Consider the following 17,446-nt stretch of genomic DNA (forward strand, 5'->3'; position numbering starts at 1 on the left):
TTTTCCTAATATGCCCATGGCACTTAGTCTACATTCAGGAGATAATTTATTATCAATTCCTTTAAATACAAGGCTGAGCTACATGGTAGTGGACCCTTCATTGAAGGTGGCACCCAGGCTTTATTAAGTTATGCATCTCCACTTGTTCAAAGTAGGATGAATAAGCAATTTCATTTATTTTTGTTGTGTATTTTTTATTATTAACTTTAAATGAAAATGTCCTCAACAGTTAACCAAACTTGTAAATTAAAAAAAAAAGCATTCATATTTCAGTGTTTAGCCATCGCCCACCCTCTTCCAAAAATATTCAGATGAAATCCTCTGCCAGATATAAAAGCCTTCCTAGAAATCCTTGATCTTGTCACCTCTCAGCCCCAACCAGCTGACTACATCTCTACTCCATGTGACCCAACTCTGGATCATTATGCCTTGAAAATTTCTATTCTGTGATCAACAAACTTACTTTTGTGCTCTCTTTTTCATGTTATTATGAAGGTTTTTTTTTTCTATCTGAGTATAGTTGACACACACTGTTACAAATACTTAGTATTTGGCAAGTTTATACATTATGCTGTGTTCACCACAAGTGTAGCTACCAGTTCCCCATTACATCACTAATACAATATCATTGACTGTATTCCTTTTGGTTCTCTTATTCTCGTGACTTAATCATTCCATAACAAAGTCTATATCTCCCTCTCCCCTTCACTGATAATTGCTGCCGCCCCCCTTCCCTCTGGCAACCATCAGTTTCTTCTCTGTATTTACTCATCGGATTCTTTTTGTTTATTAATTCACTCTTTTTAAAGAGTGTCTGGGTCTTTCTAGGTCTGAGTTATTTCACTTAACATGATGCTCTCTCCATCCATGAGGTCTCAAATGTCAGGATCTCATCTTTTTATGGCTGTGTATTATTCCTCATATGTATTTCACCATTTCACCTGCTTCTTATCTATTTGTCTATTGAAGGACACTTAGGTTGTCTCCATATCTTATCTTGGCTACTGTATACTTGTTCTTAGCCAAAAGGCTGAGAAGCACTTGGCTACTGTAAATAATGTTGATATAAACAACACAAGGGTGGGGTGCCTGGGTGGCTCAGTTGTTAAGTGTCTGACTTCAGCTCAGGTCAAGATCTCAGGGTTTGTGGATTTGAGCCCCACATCAGGCTCTGTGCTGACAGCTCGGAGCCTGGAGCTTGCTTCAGATTCTGTGTCTCCCTCTCTTTCTGCCCCTCCCTTGCTTGTGCTGTCTCTGTCTCTCTCAAAAATAAATAAACATTAAAAAAAAGTTTTTTTTAGAACACAAGGGTAAATATATCTTTTTAAATGAATGGGGTTTTTTGATGGGTGGTAAATATCCAATATGAAATCTTTGAATCATAAAGTATTCCTGCTCTTAATTTTTTGAGGAACATCCATACTGGTTTCCCCAGTGGCTGTAACAATTTACATTCCTACCAACAGTGCAATCTTACCAACGAGGATTCCTCTTTCTCCACATTGTTGTAAACACTTACTATTTTTTCTCATTTTGATTTTAGCCATTTTAACTGGTATAAGGTGGTATCTCAGCATTGTTTTGATTTGCATTTCCCTGATGATGAGTGATATTGAGCATCTTTTCAGGTGGCTATCAGCCATCTATATGTCTCCTTTGGAGAAATGTCTATTTAGGTCCTGCACCATTTTTTATTCAGATTGTTTTTTTGGTGTTAGGTCATCTAAGTCCTTTATAGATACTACCCCTTATCAGATATATCATTTGCAAATCTCTTTTCTCATTCAGGAGGTAGTCTTTTTCCTTTGTTGATAGTTTCATTTTTTGTGCAACAACTATTTATTTTCATGTAGTCCCAATAATTTATTTTTGCTTTTGTTTCCCTTGCCTCAGGAGACATGTCAAGAAAACTGTTACTACTTGTGAGGTCTGAAAAATTACTGCCTGTGTTTTCTTCTAGGGTTTTTGTGGTTTCAGTTCTCACATTTAGGTTTTTAACCCATTTGGAGTTTTCTTTATAATTTTATTTTTAGATTTTAGTTTTAGTGTATGGTGTTAGAATTTGGTTTAGTTTCATTCGTTTACATGTAGCTGTCCACTTTCCCCAGCACTATTTATTGAAAATGCTGTTTTTTTCTCTATTGTATTTTCTTATATCTTTTTTCCTAGATTAATTGAATATATTATTGATCAACATGTGTTTAATCATATATGAGTGAATATATGATTGATCTATGTAAATATTTTTGCTCCATGAACACATTGTTTTGACTACTATACCTTTGTAGTATATCTTGAAATCTGAGTTTGTGATACCTCCAGCTTTGTTCTTCTTTCTCAGGATTTGGCTATTTGGGGTCTTCTTTGGTTCCGTGTCAGTTTCAGTATTATTTGTTCTTGTGACAAATGCTATTGGTATTTCACAGGGATTGCTGACCAAGGTCTCAGGCCACTGGAGTGGGATCTACTTCTGTCCGGGCTTTTAGAGTGGATGGGAAGAGAGCATCCCTGCAGCTCTCTGTTTTTTCTAAACTGTGGATTTTTTTTTCTCCATGTGCAAAGAGAGAGGAGCCTATTCCAGGCCCCTGAGTACTATCCCGCCCCACTCATGTTCCCATTTGGAACTGTGTCTCTGTGTTTATTCTGTTCTCTTGCCATTGTCTCTGTCTTTGGTTGTTCAGAATCTGTTCAGTCAGCCCTCAGTTCTCCTTCAGGAGGAATTGTACTACCAATAAATCTAATTTGGTGTGTTCTATGGAGGAGTTATGTTGAGGGCATTCCTACTTAGCTAATTGTCCTATCAAAACAGCATTTTGATAGCTTGAAAAATCAGAATAGTATTTGTAAGTTTAGCTTCTCATATTTCATTTTAAAAGTAATATATGCTTAACGTAGTGAGAAAAAAATGTAAATGAATAAAGTATAAAATTCCAGTATTTGAGACATATAGATTGGCTTTTTGATTTTAAAGCAATCCTCCCTCACATTTTCAAATTAACCTGGATTTAAAATCTATGGTATGTTCCTCTTCTTTCTTAAATGTTTATTTATTTATTTATTTGAGAGAGAGAGAGAGAGAGAGAGAGCCAGAGAAGGACCAAGAGAGGGACAGAGAGAGACACACAGAGAATTTGAAGCAGACTCTAGTTTAGCTTCTCATATTTCATTTTAAAAGTGATATATGCTTAACGTAGTGAGAAAAAAATGTAAACGAATAAAGTATAAAATTCCAGTATTTGGGACATATAGAATAGCTTTTTGATTTTAAAGTAATCCATTCTCACATTTTCAAATTAACCTGGATTAAACATCTATAGTATGTTCCTCTTCTTTCTTAAATGTTTATTTATTTTTGAGAGAGAGAAAGAGAGCCAGAGCAGGAGCAAGAGAGGAACACAGAGAGAGAGAGAGAGAGACAGAATTTGAAGCAGACTCTAGGTTCTGAGCTGTCAGCAGAGAGCCCCACATGGGGCTTGAACTCCTTATCTGCCAAATGCTGATCTGAGCTGATATCAGATGCTTAACCAACTGAGCCACCATGTGTTCCTATCTATAGTATGTTCTATCAGATTTTTTCCTAGCAGATATTTTATATCTATTCACTCACAAAAACAGTCACATTCATACATTCAAGAGTGTTTTTTCCTTATATAGTAATGTAGTTTTATTACAGAAAATATTCTGTAATGTTCCTTTTAATTTCAGTTAACAGTATGTAGTGGATATCATTTGTTGTCAAATTATCTCAGCGGGACTACCCTTTTATAGTTGCATAGAATGACAGAGGAAACTTGTATGTAATTTAGTAGTTTCATTGTTGGGTAGTTTTAGGAAATCAGTGTTACCAATTTCACATCATTAGCTATAATGCTAAGTCTTTTTGTATAAATTCATTTGCATATATACAGGTATTGGTATAACATATACGAGAATGCTAAATTTGGATTTGTATTTCAAAATTTCCCTCCAAACAAACAAGAACTGACACATTTCATGGCATGCTGAGCATCACAGATATTAGAAATATTTTACAGTTTTTACAAACAGTGAGACAAAAATGATGCCACAATTTACTTAATGATAAAGACCGTACCATAAAAACCAGATTACACTGCCCAGATTTTGAGATTAAGGGGACCCAATATCTTTATAAACTTGCAGAAGTTATTTAACTTTTCTGAGCATCAATTTGTCTACTCGTAAAATGAGGAGACTAATAGTCTTAATGCATAGAATATTGTAAAGATCAAAGGAGATAATGAATGAAAGTGATTACAGACTTTTTAGGATATAGTAAATACTTAGTAGATAAATGTTTTGTACTTTAAAATTGTATATTCTCCAATTTTTAGAAAGACTGAACACTTTTTAATATGTAATGTAGTTTTAATGAATTAAGTGAAGGGCTATCCCATATCCTTCTACATATATGTTTACAAACATGTATAGTTTAATGGCAGAAGATTTTATTTAAAAGATGGATCCAGAAGTGTCATTTCAATGACTTAAGCATATGACAATTTCCATATGCTTCTACACTTAAGTTTCCAATCACTTCAATATTTGAAAATGGTTTTAATTTAAATTCCAGTTAACATACACTGTAATATTAGTTTCAGATGAACACTATAGAGATTCAAAATTTTCATACAATACCTGGTGTTCATCCCACCAAGTATATTCCTTAATCCCTATCACCTATTTAACTCATCCTCCCCTGGGTAACGATCAGTTTTTTCTCTATAGTTAAGAGTCTGTTCTTTACTTTGTCTCCTTTTTTCCCCTTTGCTCATTTGTTTTGTTTCTTAAATTCCCCATATGAGTGAAATGATATGGTATCTGTCTTTCTCTGACTTATTTCACTTAGCAATGTACTTAAGAGACGGAGCATTTTAAATACTTGTTTCTCTCATCCATGAATAGCTTATTCATAACTGGTGTTCACTTTTGGGGGGATTATGTCTTCTCTTTGACTCATAGGAGATATTTGTGTACAATGGGCAAAAAACCATGGTGAATTTTTTTTGTTGCATCAAGCTTTCAGAGCCTCTCCTTACCTTTTTCTGAGGTGCTTTCACTGAAAAAAAATTGTATTATGAATTCTTGGTGACTTATTCCTCTTAGGAGGCCCTTCCACACATACTTCAATACTATGTAAATATACAGTCATGTTTACTATTTCTCTGGTTTGGCTCTTCACGTATACTTCTTTAATCCCTCCGAAATTTATTCTTATGTAAGATATGCATCTGTTTTTGTTGCTTTTTAAATAAATAATCAACTGCCTTCATATCATTGGGCTAGAAACAATCTGAGAGTTTGGACAGTGAGTTACGTATAGCACCAATGTCATGTTATCTCAGTAAGTAATGTTTTTAGCTCAGAGACCGTGGTCTGAGAAACTCATACTTCTCATTTTTCAGAGGAAAAAAGGTTTCTTAGTACCCTCAATATGTGTGTATTTTGACAGGGCCAAGGTGCAGTTATATTTGACTTTTTTCTGGAATTTCAAACTCACTAGACACCATCCACCTTGACTTTTTCCATTTCTGAATACCTGGGTTTTATTTGTTTACTTGCTTGAATCATCTTACTTTTTCTTTTCCTTTAGGGTAGTCCCATTTGCATATGATCTTTTCCTTGCTGGAAATGGGGAAAACAGTGGCATCTCAGTTCATTTCTACTCATTTATCAATGATACTTCATTTATCAATTTATATCTTTGTTTCCCATTTTTATTTGAGAATTGTTGACACACAATGTTACATGACTTTAAGGTGTATGACATTGCAGTTCAGCAAGTGTACACTCTGTGCTGTGGTCATCATAAGAGTAGCTGCCACTTGTTGCAATACGACACATTTATGACAGTGTTGACTATATTTCTTCCTCTGTACCTTTTATTCTCATGACCTATTTATTCCATAACTACAGGCCTGTACCTCCCACTGACCTTCACCTATTTTGCCCATCACCTCAAACCCTCCCATCTTTGAACCATCAATTAATTCACTGTATTAATGAGTCTATGTCTGCTTTGATTGCTTGTTTGTTAATTTTGGTTTCTTAGATACTATATGTAAGTAAAATAGGTGGTATTTGTGTTTCTCTAGGATGTTTTACCTAGCTTAATCTCCTCTATGTCCATTGATGTTGCTGTAAATGGCAAGATCCCATCCTTTTTTATAGCTGAGTAATGTTTCATTGAATAATACCACAAAAAATGCAGGCATGCAAATATCTTTTGGATTTAAGTTTTTGGTTGAATATTTTTCTTACTTAGAATGGTAAACAAAATTATTTGTGTTCCTTTACCACTGGTTTTATAAATCACTTACAGAGAACCTGCAATGTTTAGCTACTGAACCCAGGATTTCCTATAGCTGTGACATCAATATAGGAAGAGTGTGGAAATTAGAAAGTTAAAATTTCAGTTTTCTCTCATTAAACCTTCATGATAACATTCATTCATATTAATCAAAACTTTGATTTGTTTGTATGAAACAAAATTTAAGGACCAAATCTTTGAAGGTTTGTGTATTTTCTGATTCCTCAGTGGGTAAGTCAAAGAGTTCACATGGAGACAGCAGAGTTACTGAAATCGCCACTACTTTTGTCAATGATGTCTTTCCCCCCTGCAGAGTAATTAGTGCAAATGGAAATGGAAATGGCAATCATGTGAGAAATACAAGAGGAGAAAAACTTTTTCTTCTCAGACTGACAGATGCAACACACATGTAGAACAAAATCACAAATGCCAAAGCGAATAGCAAAGTAATTAAAACAAAGTAAAAGGCATCTGAGAGTATGGTTGTACAAGGGAAAGATAGTCACGTGCAAAGTGATCAATGATATTAGAAGCAGAGTTATCTGGCTGGAACAGAAGCATAAAGGGTGGGAAAATGATCAGAAACATGCCCAGTCACACATAGCCCACAAATGGGTTGGTCCTGTTTGTGATGATTGTGTAATAAGGGGGTTTACAAATGGCAACACAATGGTCAAACACATGGCAATTAGGGTGGAAATTTCAGTCACCTCCATCAAAATAGAAAGAACTGTTAGCCTATACAACTGATGAGAAATGATTTGGTTTTTGGTGATTGCCCCCAGAAACCTAGGAATATATATATATTTGTAAGTAGAGTTCTAAGAAAGAAAAGTTCCGGGTAAGAAATCCATAGGCATCTAAAGATGGATGTCTGCCAGCTAGAGTGATGATTAGTCAGATTTCCAGTGACACAGAATATGTATGTGATGAATAAAAAGGAAAATCACAAGCAGATCAGGATCATCAGAAAGGCTCCCCAGGACGAACCCTGATTGCTGTGTGCCAGTTCATTTCTCTCCCTTTGTTTTCTCTTTTTTTAATGATATGTGACAGTATTGATGAATCTGAACAAAATTAGGTTAGATGAAATAAGTCAGTCACATCACAGAAGAACAAAAATGAATAAATTCATTTTTATGAGGTGTTAAAATTTGTCAAATCATAAAAATGGTAGATAGACGGAGACCCCCATGGGACAGATTCGGGTGAGCAATGTGGAATTGATAATACCTGGTATAAAGTTCAGTCTGGAGGGCGCCTGGAAGACTCAGTTGGTTAAGCCTCTGACTTCAGCTCAGGTCATGACCTTGTAGTCCATGAGGTTGAGTCCCACATCAGGCCCTGTGCTGACAGCTCAGAGCCTGGAGCCTGCTTTGGATTCTGTGTTTCCCTCTCTCTCTGCCCCTCACTGTTCATGCTCTGTCTCTGTCTCTCTCTCTCAAAAATAAACATTTAAAAAAATTCAGTTCTGTTAGAGGAATAATGCTAAAGATGTTGAAGATTGATATTGTTGAAGAATATTGTTTCCTCTAGTACATTTTGCCTATAGTATCATTAATGATACTTTATTGTACTCTTAAAACTGGGCATGGAGGAGGGTACCTGTTAGGAAGAGCACTGTGTGTTATATGGAAACCAACTTGACCATAAACTATATTAAAATATATATATAGGTGGAGAGATCATGTGTTAAATATTCTCACCACTTTATAATATGTATTGATTCCCAACGATAGCAGTTAGAGAAAGAAAACAATATTAAAAAAATCACTACAGTTTATTGATAAATAATTATGCTCTATGCTTGACAGGTGCATTTCCATCCCTATAGTACATTATATATGCCAAATTTATCTGACAGCTGCCTTCTCAGTAGGGAAGTATATGTTGAGAGGTTTTAGAAAGCATATACTTGTCAAATTTTGCCTTATTAACATAAAATTATTCATCAGATAAGATGAAATTGAGAAACCATGCATAAGTTTTCCCTTACATTTTGAGTCTCCTTCAGTTTTTTATTATTTCTTTTGTTTTCTCTCCATAAATCTTGTGCTATAATTCTCACATGAATAAATTGCATGTACAGATCCATAATTCTTACATCACTTTCTCACACATATAACTTAAGGTACTAAGAGCCTAATACTATAGACACTTAATACCTAAGTAAAATGATGAAAGAGTAATTTAAAGTGTGAGGTTCCAATTTTATATGAAATGGAAAATTTTGTTCTTCTCTTGAGCTTTTACAAAGTTTCTACAAAACTTAAATGATTTTGCTTAGGTATTAAATAATTAGATACAGGGCACCTGGGTGGCTCAGTTGGTTGTCTGAGTTCAGCTCAGGTCATGATCTGGTCTGTGAGATTGAGCCTCTGTTGGGCTCTGTGCTGATGGCTCAGAGCCTGGAACCTGCTTTGAATTCTGTATCTCCCTCTCTCTCTGCCCTTCCCTAGCTCGCTCTCTCTCTCTCTCTCTCTCTCTCTCTCTCTCTCATTTGTGTGCTTTCCCTCTCTTATAAATAAACATTAAAAAAATAAAAACTAATTTAGATACATGACCTTTGTCAAACTCATCCAAAATGAGAGAAGGAGCTATACATATATATTTCAGCATAGTCAGAAAGTGGACCTTACATTCCATGGAATTAGAGACACTAAACGTATCCTATATATGGAAAAGAGCTATTGCTTCACTATTTTCTATAGTATTTGTGCCTATATGTCTCTATGGATGTAGGCATCTACCTGTATATGTACCAATATCTACTGAGTTGTTATGGGATTTGTAAATAAGGAAATCTATTCAGCATCATGCCTACACAAGTATATTGTTAAAAATCTCTTTTTTAATCAATAAATAAATTATATGGACATACCTTATTAAGAGAGAAAGTTTTTTTGATTTTTGAATGAAAGCATTCATTTTTCTATAAATCATATGGAATTTGAAGAAATTTATGATAAAAAAATGAAAAGATGGTGGTGGGAATTCCTCTCAAATACAATGAAAATCACAAAATTATATTTTCTCTATATAGTAAGTAAAATATCATATCAATAGTACATGGCCTCTCTCATTCCTGGCAATAATGGTTTTCTTAAACAAAACTCAAACTAAGCCCTACATTATAAAACAATTGTTGCTCAAGAGGTTGCAACTAACCAAGTGTTCAGAACTCTGGGAACCAGAAACATATGAAGTCATTGCAGTTGAATGGGAAATATATTATAGTGCTTGTAAGCTGTTAGAAACAAAGAGAGAATGAACAGACAAAGAATAATGACAGGAAGGCTATTTTTGTTTGAAGAAGTTACTTAAATTTCTGTTTGTGTATTTTAAATTGCCCTGCATAGGTGTCTCATTCATGACACCTTTCATTTCCTTGAGAAAAATACAATCTTCCTTGCCCTGTCCATGAAGGCTCGCCTGACTTGCTGATTCCTTAGGCTGTAAATAAAGGGGTTCAGCATGGGGGCCACCGAGGTGTTTAGCACAGCAACGCCCTTGCTCAGAGATGCTCTGTCTTTTGCTGAGGGTTTAATGTACATGAAAATGCAGCTGCCATAGGAGATGGAGATGACAATCATATGGGATGAACATGTGGAAAAGGCCTTTGTCCTCTGACTAGTAGAAGGAATTCTTAAAATTGTTCTGATGATATATGTGTAGGACAAAAATATCAAGGCCAACGTGAACATTAAAGTGAGCACGGCGCATGAAAAACCCAGCCTCTCTAGAACTTTTGTGTCTGAACAGGAAAGTTGCAGCAGGGGAAAATAATCACAGGTAAAGTGGTCAATAATATTAGACCTACAGTAATTAAGTTTTGGGACCAAAATGAGTCCAGGGAGTATGATAAAGAATGAAGCCAGCCATGAAGCAAAGACAAGGAGTATGCAGACTCTGTGATTCATGATGGTCATGTAATGCAGAGGTTTGCAGATGGCGATGTAACGGTCATAGGACATGGCAGCCAGAAGGTAAAATTCAGTGACTCCTAAGAGGATGAAAAAAAATAGCTGAGCAATGCAGTCATTAAAGGAAATGGTCTTATCTCCTGTAATCATGGTGCCCAGGAATTTGGGTATGCTGACAGTTGTGAAGGAAACCTCTAGTAAGGAGAAGTTTCTGAGGAAGAAATACATGGGGGTCTGGAGGTGGGAATCCAGCAGGGTCAGGGTGATGATGGTCAGGTTGCCAGTGATGCTGAGCATGTAGGTGATGAGCAGGAAGACGAAGATCAGCACCTGAAGCTGGGGGTCATCGGATAATCCCAGGAGGATAAACTCTGTTGTTTTTGTTTGGTTTCTCATTCCTCAGTTGCTTATTTGTTGTTCTCCTGCCAGACTTCTAAGAGAAATCCCAAGGAAAATCTCCAAGAGTGGTTAACAATGATCCAAGTGTAGATCCTGAATTTGGTTTAAATAGTATTTCATTTCACCTATGGGGGAAATTGTAAACATCTTAGTCTTCTTTTTTTTCTAGCACACCAACCATCTATGATGAAACCTCCTGTGAGCTCCTCACTACATTGTGTATGTCCAGAAGTTAGGGCAGAATCTTACCCTCAAAGCCATTGCAACACAATCCAGTGCCTAGCAGAGTCATAGAAGGCTTAAAATAAACACTTTTCTAAGTCACTATTTAATGAGGTTGAGTTTGTTGTTGAATCAAACACACCCATCAGGTGAAGTTTTCTCTTTTGTTTCAAATTCCTTGCTGCATATAACATAGTTTGGGTCTTAGTTTTGCAATAGGTGCTTTTTGTGTGTGTGTTTTTTAATTTAGTTTACCTACTTTTCAAGATGTATATATCTACAGGGGCTTAAATTCCCCATTCTGAGTAAACCTATAACAAAGATATATAAAAGAAGCCCCAATATTTTTGATATACAATTTAAAAGAAAACTTCATAAAACATTATTTTAAAATGACTTTCATTAAATTTCTTTAGAACTCATTGCTTCAATTAACTTTATTTCTGCTCAGTAACGTCACTCTTCCTTCATGAGGGTTTGCTTTTTTGAAAGCATTTGTTTCTTATAACACCTGGAAGACCCCAAATGCATCCTCATCAAATAAACAATATTTGGTTTCAACCTCAAGATTGAAATCTCTGCACTATTTTACTGGCACTAGATATCTCGGTTTAAAAACCTATTATTACTATTCTATAGGTAATAGTGTATCAACATATTTTTACCCTTATTTCAACTTTTTGCAAATTCTTTATTCTCTTATGTTTCTCTGTCAATTTTAAGACATTTCTTAAGGTAATACCATGACCAATATACACTTTCTGGTTACTGATGAAACCTTTGAAGGAATGTCTGAAGAGCTATGAAGGAAGTTATAATAGGTAAGGAAGGGTTCATGTGAACATCACTGAAAATTAACACTGACAGACCAGTTTTGTAGGACCAGAGAACATGCTTAAAGAAGCTGTAGGAAGACACGACCCAGTGTCACAGAATTGGGGGAGATGTATCATACTATTTATGTAAAGATGTTAATGAAAATTCAATGAATTGTATTCATTTGCCCACATCAACTAAGCCTGATGGATGTTATTTATTCATTCATTCAGCAGCCTTTTGGGAGAAATAAACTGGGAGGAGGCATTTAACAAGGCACATATAATTCCTCAAGCCTGAAGCCATCCCAAGAATGTATTCATGCAGAGGATGAAAGATATCTCTAAGCCTCTAACTCATCTTTTTTATTTCTGAATGCAGATCCATATTTCCCTCTGCAGGAACATGGTTTAGTTTAAACTCTGTATTATCTTCCACTCATATCAAAATCAAGAACCTCTTCTAGAACTCTTAAAATAGACTCTTTGATCTATTGAAAATGAAAGTTAACAAAAATACTTGGTATTTGTTGAGTAAGATGGCCACAAAGCACATTCAAGGTTTCACAACCTTTCAAAATTGTTTTCAGCAACTTAGCATTAACAGTGACCCATTAGCAGGTTACCTAACTTGAATTTAAATAAATAAATTTTAAAAAACAATGAGCCTTTTGGTAAACTAGATAGTAATGGCTTCTTTAATGCCCAAGATGAAAAAGGGACTTTGTTTTAAAGGATACATGAAAGATTGAAAGGGTGTTCTTTTGAGAGACTGAAAGCTTTAGACTGATTTCCACTTTATTTGGGGTGCATTTAGTTGTTGTTGTTGTTGTTCTTGTTGTTCTTGTTGTTCTTGTTGTTCTTGTTGTTTTGTCTTAGTTGCACTGTGTGGACAAATCCCCTCATAAATCAACAACTTTGAGAGTGTAATTGTTTTAACTTTTTCTATGTTTACTAAACTCACTCTTCTTAGTTAAACCTCACCAGAGGTCATTAGAAAAACTTCATGAATCATAGCTTCCAAGCAATGTGCTTTATGGTCACATCACTCTTTTTCCCCACTACCTTATGAGTAAAGAGTTGCTCAAGGTTTTCACTGATATATTTGAGGAGAAAATTGTTCAATTCAGTGATGTGGTAACACCTAGTTTGGCTTCATAATTACTCTAAATATACTTGCAATGTCCAATCTTGCTGGGCTTTGGGCCATGATACAGGTGTTGTCTAAGAACTTCTCTTGGACTACTAAATAAATGAATGACCCCCCTGGAGAACCAAGCGAGTCACTGGAAGGATTGTACCTGTAGGACTTGGTGTCAAATATCAACTCCTAACCTCAAACGTTCAGTGTTTTATTTAGACATCAATAAGCAAAGAAAAGAGGAAAAGTGCATAAACTGATAATAAGATTATAGTATCAAAACACTATTAATTGCTTATTTATGACACTTTTGGGTAAATTCCTATCACAGAGTGGATATGGGCTCTGCTATCCGAGAAACATGGGTTAAAACTATGAATGTGCCACTTAATGGATATGTAACTTTGGATGCTCTTCAATTTCACTAAGCATCGGTTTTCTCCTTTTGCCATGGATTTGAAATTTCAAGAGAGTTTTGGGAATTAATTGAAATAACATAAATGCAAGTGCTCTACAAACCATGTGGCACTTACTATGGTTTAAGAAGAGCTGCCGTATTTACTTTATTTTCTCTTAGTTGAAATTGATTTCCAAGTCTGGGCAGAACATTCATAGCAACTGTGATTGAGCAAAGCCATTATTTATTCCACATAAATTCTAAGGACTTTTATATTCTATCTCACTTAGCTTTTATGACACACCTTTGGAACTTTTATCTTTATTCCCAAATGAAGCACCGGGATCACTGTGGTTTTGTACCATAGATATATAGCCGACAAGAAATAAATATAATCACAGACTCTCTAAAATTAAAGTCTATTCTCTTAAAGAAAGTATGATATAACCTATATTCAATTAGAAATACAAGCAAAGAGATGGTAATTTCCTACTTTTTATTTCAGAGAGAATGAATAAGTTGATGTCATTAAGCAAAACATACTAATATTTCTGTACATTTCTAAAAATATATGCAGTTGCAAAATAAAACTCTAATATACCCTATTCAATCTAATGAAAAGTTGAACTGATAAGTGATGAATCAATGATATGATTTTGGATAATTCCATTGTCTTCTTTATGTTCTACTTACCTCTAATTTTCATAACAGGCTCACTAACTTGCAGAATGGCTGGGTACAAAATTACTAGCAATTGCTATTGTTGTAATCCAAGGAAACCAGGATTCCCGGACATACGTCCTCTCAATGAACCCCTTGGCTTTCTGTGTTAATGTTTCTGATTTAAATTTTTATTTTATCTAGAGAGAATATATTTCTTTGAATGAGAAAAGAATGCGTATGTAAAAGGGGGAAAACAGAAAATGTTTTAAAACCATCTAGTACTGCTGCTACATAGATTCTACTACTGCTACTTAATGTTTTATTTATCGTCTTCACTGCTGCCTCAAGGGGGATAATTCAGTGAATCCAAATTGCTAGAACAGAACTATAAACAAAGCACTAAGGAATACAAAACATAATCACTTTGGTATATTGAAATTAGAAAAAGAAGCTGTGGGATTGTGTCCCATGAGACAGGGGGGGAAATAAAGCAAAAAGCAAGCAAACAACCACACTAAGGGTAAAGTTTGTTTCCCCTGACAATATGTTTCAGAGATTAACAACCTGGCTCATAACACATAGCCCTACTGAATGCATCTCTACCCATGATATCTTCAAAAAACTGATCATCTACTACATAGTACTAAGTCTATTCTGTGCTCCATATTTTAATCTGCCTTCCAATAATAATTTTTGGTATTATAATATGGCTGATACTTTATACACATTTTCCTTCTCCCTTTGTTGCTCACCAGTAATGGCAGCTCACCAGTAACGGCAGTTGAAGAGTTTCTTGTTTTGATTGATTACAAGTCTAATTTATGTGCCAAGTTTAATATTAGGAGTTACTACTTTCCTACGAGACTATGACAATATAATCATGCCCAAGTGATTTAATGTGAGTGTAAAACACCAATCAAATTGTGTATGTCCTCGATAAAAGCTACAGATATTTGCAAGTCCCCACAGATTCTTAAATATGTATGAAATAAACACAAGTTTTTGTCTTTGTTTTGTTTTTTAAGTAAAAGAATCCCATTGTCTGTCATACCTGAAGATTTAAGGCAACTTATTCAACTTGTCTGAATATCAGTTTGCAAACTTGTGAGAAAAATATATTTCATCTATGTTGTCATGTAACTACGCTGAATAAATCTTTAGGACGTACCTACTTAAGCATATGGCACAGAATAATTGCTCACTATAGAACAGATATTGTTATTCAAGAAATTCCTATTGAACCTTTATGTGGCATATATATATTGGTGACTCTTTAAATATTCATCTGCTACATATTTTTAAATATAATAGAGATAAACAAGGGGAGTATAGTTAAAAAACATAACATATGCCCTGAGCATAACTAGGAAGCAAAAGATATATGACTTTCAAATAATGTATAACCAGTAAAATAAGCATTCAATTCTATTAACTGAGTGGGAACAACTGGGCAGATACTACAGACATAGTGCAATAAATATAATTGTTAGATAATTTATTTCATATTATTTACATCTTTAAAGAAGATATAGTAAAAAAGAAAGAAACTGTGATATTAGTAATAGGACATAAAATTTAAGGATAAATCAGTTAAAGGAGTGTTTACTCAAGTGTTTTTAATATCTTTTTATTATTTGGAACAATTAGGGAAGTGATTTATGTTTTATAGCCATGGAGTTTCTAATCAGAATTGCAAATCAATGAGGAAATGGAACAACAGAGTGTTTGAAAGAAAGACACAACATTGTTACTTCAGTATGAAAGAAAGCTTAAGCAATGTGCTCAGCTTTGCAAGTACCTGTGAGATGGATAAGGGAGCATACTGTAGAAATCTACACTTTATTTTTCTTTTATTGGATCTTCCCAATAACATCCTTTCATGTTAATACATACTTTCAGAAGGTTGTCCAAAGTAGTTTTTTATGAAGCAAATTTTTGAGAGCTTGTTTTACTTGCTGGTTCCTCAGGGTATAAATAAAAGGGTTCAACATGGGAGTGACAGAATTGTTGAGAATAGCTACTCCTTTGGTCAGTGATGCTCTTTCTTTTGCTGAAGGCTTGACATACATGAATATACAGCTCCCATAAGAGATGGAAATGACAATCAAGTGAGAGGAACACGTAGAAAAAGCCTTTTTCCTCTGACTAGCAGACGGGATTCTCAGAATGGAGCTAAGGATGCACATGTAGGAAAGAATCACTAATGCCAGCGTGAAGAGCAGAGTGACAAAAGCAAAGGAAAAACCAATCATCTCTAAAAGCCATGTATCTGAGCATGAGAGTTGTAAAATGGGGAAATAGTCACAAGGGAAATGATCAGTTACTTTGGAAGCACAGAAATCTAGCTGAAGGATGAGCATGAGTGGTGGGAAAATGGTAAGAAATCCTCCCAGCCATGACCCAAAGACAAGCAGGGTGCAGATTTTCTTGTTCATGATGGTGGTGTAGTGAAGAGGCTTGCAGATGGCAAGGTAGCGATCAAAAGACATGGCAGTGAGAAGAAAAAACTCAGACACACCCATGAAGATGAAGAAAAATAGTTGAGCTAAACAATTGTTACAGGAAATGGTCTTGATTTTAGTAATGATTGTCCCCCCAAATCTGGGGATAGACACATTGGTGAATGTAATTCTAAGAAGGAGAAATTCTACAGGAAGTAATACATAGGAGTCTTGAGATGACATTCTGTCAAGGTGAGGATGATGATGGTTAGGTTTCTGGTGACAGTCATAAGCCATAAACAGAAGATAAAAATTATAGTCTGAAGATAAAGATTATAGCCTTCGGTCATCTGAGATGCCCAAGAGGACAAATTCTATAATCATTATATGTTTTCTCATACTGAGTTTTATTTTCTTTAAGCAAAACCTACTGTTGAAAAACAAACACAACAAAGAATATGTGAATATTAAAGGAATTGAAGATTAAATGTTCACATGCACTCCAATGAAATGAACCCAATGGAACTTTTTCCTGTTTGCATTTTTTCAATATTCGCTCAATCTCATTAAAGCTGAAATATTTTGCACATCCTCTGTTGAAAAAAATATTCATAGGTCTATATTAAAAGTCTCCTATGAGTGTCTTTATATAGCATCTATACCTGCAACCAAGTTTTCTATATGTGCAATATATCTCTTAATTATATATTCCTACAACATCATTTAGTAATTATATCTATAATTTAGGTATTGAGACAGTGTTTTCCAGTTTCCAGGATTGCATTTTTTTAGGACAGAAATATCTAATATTGAGTTTAAGTTTGATGCCATATATAAACCTTATTTTGTTGTAATGCTTTGATGGAAACTGGTGACTCAAACACAATTCCTGAAGTTAATTAATAATAGTTATTGTTATTTTTATTCTTAATATACATTCTTTTTAAGAAGCTCAGCAAATAAATGTTTGTAATCACAGAAATATAGGACTAGAATTGCCTTGGTTGTAATAAGAGTCAAGTTCATAATTTATGGGGAAAAATAACTTGGAGCCACTGATATCCATACTTACATAGATAGAACTATATCAGAAATATAGTCTTTACTACTTATTGAT

General features: G+C 34.8%; 1 protein-coding gene and 1 pseudogene across 1 annotated transcript; both read right to left on the minus strand.

Annotated features, from left to right (window-relative positions):
- Window positions 1-9,708: 9,708 nt before the first annotated feature.
- LOC115304456 (olfactory receptor 6C1-like) lies at window positions 9,709-10,647 on the minus strand. Its single transcript, XM_029954628.1, has one exon. The coding sequence runs from the start codon at window positions 10,645-10,647 to the stop codon at window positions 9,709-9,711; it is 939 nt and encodes a 312-aa protein (XP_029810488.1).
- Window positions 10,648-15,783: 5,136 nt separating this feature from the next.
- Window positions 15,784-16,728, minus strand: LOC115305186 (annotated as a pseudogene).
- Between the last annotated feature and the right edge of the window lie 718 nt (window positions 16,729-17,446).

Source organism: Suricata suricatta, chromosome 10, assembly GCF_006229205.1.
Source record: "Suricata suricatta isolate VVHF042 chromosome 10, meerkat_22Aug2017_6uvM2_HiC, whole genome shotgun sequence".
In the NCBI taxonomy this organism is placed as follows: Eukaryota; Metazoa; Chordata; class Mammalia; order Carnivora; family Herpestidae; genus Suricata; species Suricata suricatta.